The sequence below is a fragment of the Equus quagga genome, chromosome 8 (genome assembly GCF_021613505.1).
Source record: "Equus quagga isolate Etosha38 chromosome 8, UCLA_HA_Equagga_1.0, whole genome shotgun sequence".
Lineage (NCBI taxonomy): Eukaryota > Metazoa > Chordata > Mammalia > Perissodactyla > Equidae > Equus > Equus quagga.
In genome coordinates, this window is record NC_060274.1 from 102406168 (window position 1) to 102411212 (window position 5045).

Genomic DNA, 5045 nt, shown 5'->3' on the forward strand with positions numbered 1-5045 from the left:
CGCTGCCTCAGCATGGCCTGATGAGCAGTGCCATGTCCGTGCCCAGGATCCGAACCAGCGAAACACTGGGCTGCCAAAGAGGAGCGCTGAACTTAACCACCCAGTCACGGGGCCGGTCCCGAAAGTGTTGCCTTAATTTAGCTGCTTTCCAGTGGTCTGCCCCCTCACTGGACTGAAGGAAGAGTCCCTAACATTCCCTGAAGCTTTCACCATGCTGTCTGCACCATCCTTTGCGGCTCCCATCAAGCTGCCTAGCAACAGACTGACACTGCTAAGCCAGGCCTGTCTGCTTTCCACTCTCTCTAACTCTTAATTTGACCGGAACCTCAAGAGAGCAGATGGGGGAGAGGAGAGACAATCAATAGGAAAGGACAAGGCCTAGTTAAACTGAGGGAGCTTTGAGGGGAATGGAGATTAACCAGCCATTGGCACGTGACAATCAAAAACCAGGTAGACGACAGAAAAACCATCCCAGGAAGAGACAGCAAAAGAATTCTTCTGAGGAACGCTTTAGAAAAGGTAAAATCTTAGGTACTTTATTCTACAATTCTTAATTTACATGTACTTATTGCTGTCCAAGGCCTAATTGAAGAGGTTAAGTGGCAAATCTTTTCCCTGATCAACACAAGTAATTTTTCTCCTTCATATTGATTTTAACAAGTATCTAAGTGCATTTCCACTTTTAACTGTTCTAATAACTGAACACAGTGCACATTTCTCATTCTTTCATTTAAAAATGGAGAGTGTCAACCAAACGGAATGAAACTATGGTCTTTCTTGGGGGGGTCAAATCATTTACAATTCGTATAAACTTTTAAAGTATAAAGAGCAATATAGGCTAAATACATGAGCTTCATCTGGCATAAAATTATAAACTATTAGCTGATTCATTTCAAAACAAATACAATGAAATATAGAAAGATCAATGATAAATTTTACTTTAATCAAATTAAAGTCAGGAATATAAAGACTGGCTCAATTTTTCCTTCATTTCCCAAATATCACTTATTTTCCTACTGTCTTTGCTTAATTTTAACAGGCATATCATAATACACTTGTCCTGGGAAAGCATCTATGATTACAAATAAAAAATAGGCATCCATAAATCCTTAAACACCATTAAACTACCCATGTGTCAATGCCAAATTTGATTTTAATCAAGAAAATTCTTAACAACATTAAATGAGCATTGTTTCATTTATAATGCTGACTTTTAAAAGATATCTGAAAATGAAATGTAGTAAAATTATTGCTTCCAAAGTGAAGGCGGCACAATCTCGACAAGATCGAACTGAAACAAAAGCAAAGTAGACCAACCTTCCTCCCTTCTTTGGATATCGTATACACCTTTACAAAGCTATCATTTTTCCTTCTTTACTTTGAAAGGGATGTCCTGCCATCTAGACACTTAAATTCTATACATGTTAAGATATATCCTCAGGATACTAGTGTGTTTAACCACAGAAATGACTTAAATTTGCATGTTAAGCAGTACAATAAATTCTTTACAAAATGCTACTGTGAAGTTCTGTAGGTATATTACTTTGTTAGATAATACAGAAAAAAATCACAATGCAAAACCAAGAGTATTTATTGTTTTTTAAAAAATGCAACATTTATTTCACAATCGCTAGAATCGTAAAATAGCTATTCTTTTTAATTTACAGAATTGAGGAAAGTATTTTAAATGTCAAAAAAATACATGCTGAATGTGATTTATTATATAAGCACCAAAAATCTGAAAAGTTTACGAAAATTGTTTAAACCTGTAAGGTGCATCTATTCATAAATTACATTCAGTTTGAGGGAAGAAACAGTACCTCAAAGCTCATTAATATTTAAGAAATAGCTGAATGGCTTCCAACTTGGTTTACAGCAAAATAAAAAACACTGCTTTTAGTTATATAAGTGCTGCCTTTATTGTAAACGGCAGTTTGATCGTTAAATTTGTTTATGTCGCAGTTTAAGACACTTCATACACAATAGGTACTGAATGTCCCAAAAAAGTTTTTAAAAACTTGAGTCATTTAGCGAACATCTGAAGATAACAAAAAAGTTAGATCTCTTATATTTTTATGTAGAATTGGGTATAAAGTCACTTTGCATCAAATAAAGTTATTTTTAAAATGTTAGCAGTCCACTCAGTAATTAGGACTTTTCTAAATATGTCGCTACATTTTCAGGCAAAAATTGCTATTATGAAGTTAGATGAAGTAAATACAGAATTAATTTCTTGGTTTACAAATCAAAATTATTGTGATATTAAAGCATGCCTCTTTCCAAACCACTTTGTAAACGCTGATAACAATTAAATAAGGAAAATATATGCCAATATTGCTCTAAATATACTGACACGGCCATCCTGAATGACTCGTTAGGTTGGGGAAGGGACTTGGCCTGGTTCCTCAGTTCTGTGGAGTTGCCACCTCCTGCCTCACTCTAAATAGCTTATACAAAATCAAGTTATTCACATTGCTAACACAAAATCTAGCAAGCTACAGTCCTGAATGCCATCTACATTTATATACTTAGTTTTTACTCTGTTTATTAAAGAAAAGAATGTTGTTGTGCTTTTCACATAGCTAAGTTTTCATATCATTTTATTTCTACGTTTCTTGGAAAGGGAAGAGAAAGACCAAAAAAGGAGGAACATGAGGAGAGTCAGACTGTAAAGTAACGTTACACACACAACTAGCCAAATAGCTTCTTAATTTGAAAGATACTATCACCAAAAGGCCATATATAGAGAAAGAAAACAAAGTCTCTCCTCCCTAAAATCCATATTATTCCATGATACATTTTCACAGCAACCAGTATATATATCAATATATTTTTCACAATCTGTTCAGTTATCCATTGGGTATGCTTTTAGAATTAAAAGATGTCATTATCATAGCATTCTAAACACTGTACTAATAGGGAAATGTGCTTAGAAATGGTTCAGTGATTTGCTCATTATGATGTCTATTTACAAAGATATCTATTTACGTTAGCAATAAATAATCCTGATATCAAAAGGGATAATGCTCATGCACACACCAAGATGGCTGCATGCTCTTAAAATATTTACACATAGTTCCTCTCTTCTCTCTCTCGCATGAACAGTGAAAGTGCTCTTCCTTCAATTTTCTCCACATTAGTCTTGCTTCTGGGGGATGCATCCTTCCATTTCTACAACTTCAGGCCATCCTTCATATTTGTTTGTGTCCTTATTATTCTTTATGTACTGTTAGAACACAATAATAGTATACAGTTTTAAAAACCTTTGTGAACTGCTTATCTGCAGTAACATACTTTAGTACATTCATTTCAGCAACACTCACGTCAACAATGAGTTCATATAAGTTATTGTTCAAGACATTAAAAAAGCAACGCTTGGGGCCTGGCATGTAGTGACAGAGCTTCAAATAACAGCTGAAAGAACAAAACACCGCACGTATTTTTTAAAGGATCATTTGTTACTCAAAAAGTAAAGTTTATCTTCTAGCTTCTAAAGTATTTCCAAACTTGATTACAATATGAAAAGATCAATTAAAATCTTTATTAACCAATGCTTCCTAAAAGGCTAAAGATAATCATATGCCAATGCACTGTCATGTAGGAAACAAATTTCCATGCAGAATTTGACTATTTTTAAGTCTTAAAATTAAAACAGCGCCATGGTTATTTCAAATAAGTGATTGATTACTGAGAATTACGAAAAATATATGAACATATTTAAAGTCTGCTTTATCTAAGCTTCAAATAACTCAGATAGGAATGTGTACCATATGGTTTCATACAATTTTCTTTCGTCTATTAATTATGAAAGTCTAAGACACTAACCTGTTCAAAAGGGCTTTTGGTCTTAATGCCTTTACCACCACAGAAGACCCAATTGTCTCGAAAACCAAGAGTAGTAATAGACGTACTCCCCAAGTCAGCAATGAGCCGCCGTGCCTCATCATTGAGTCTTAAAGGAGGAGAGAAAGAATAATACAGTAAATGTAGTGCCCAGTATTTTAGCTAAGTAATACTGACTCACCTAGGATATTTAACACATGAGATACAATGAGAAAATTGCCAGTGTAAATTAAGAGAACATTAGAAAAAGAATAAAGAAACTTTTTCAGAGTAACATTCCTACCATTTGAATTCTTTAGAGACAAATGACATGAAATACAGCAATTGATTTTAAGTTTATCCTATTAAGAAGTACCTTTTAGATGCCTTTATTTCACAACAATAATTCACTTTCATCTACATTCATCAAACAAATAAGGACACTGTAGTTAGCAGATGTTTATCCAGGTTAATCCAAGGTCTTAAGCAATCGATATCTTTGGAAAATTAAAAATCACTTTGAATCTCCACTAAACCCTCTTTAAATTACATTCGAAGAGGATAAAGGTAAATGCTAATAGAAATCAGGATGTTTCTAATACTATTATTTAAAAGAAAATGAAGTTTGAGAATAGGGATATAAATTGTACTTGAGTGATAACTGCCAAGTGGTTATCTAATAAAAAGGAAATATTAACCACACAGCAGCTAAGTACCTGCCAGCAGGAGGAAGGGCAGTGACAAAAATCAACTGCTAGGGAAACAGCTAACTGAAAGACGCCATTAAAGAACTTTGTGTAGGTTATTACCCAATGCTGAGTGACTCTCAGTCTCCCTTCTGTCTCAAAAGGGAGAAGCAATTCAGTAGAAACATGCTAGCTGTAGAGTTTAAAAAAAAAAAGAAAATGATAATTAAGGGCCATCTGTGCAGGTATTTGGCAGTAAGTCCTATATATCACTCAAAAGATGGCACTTATGTGCCCAGCAACAGACGAATGGATAAAGAAGATGTGGTACATATATATAATGGAATACTACTCAGCTGTAAAACAGAACAAAATCATTCCATTTGCGATAACATGGATGGACCTTGAGGGAATTATGTTAAGTGAAATAAGCCAGCGAGAGAAGGATAATCTGTGTATGACTCCACTTATATGAGGAATTTAAAATTATGGATTAAGAACAGTTTAGTGGATACCAGGGGAAAGGTGGGGTGGGGG

General features: G+C 34.5%; 1 protein-coding gene across 1 annotated transcript in view; it reads right to left on the bottom strand.

Moving 5' to 3' along the window:
* Positions 1-509: 509 nt before the first annotated feature.
* The window catches only part of FAM3C (FAM3 metabolism regulating signaling molecule C), a 49096-nt gene continuing 44560 nt past the window's right edge, over positions 510-5045 (bottom strand). Inside the window, exons 9-10 of the mRNA XM_046669879.1 lie at positions 3826-3952; positions 510-3226 (exon numbers count right to left, since the gene is read on the bottom strand). Coding sequence (XP_046525835.1) covers positions 3137-3226; positions 3826-3952 — 217 coding nt within the window. The 3' untranslated portion in view covers positions 510-3136. The remainder of the gene's footprint in view (positions 3227-3825; positions 3953-5045) is intronic.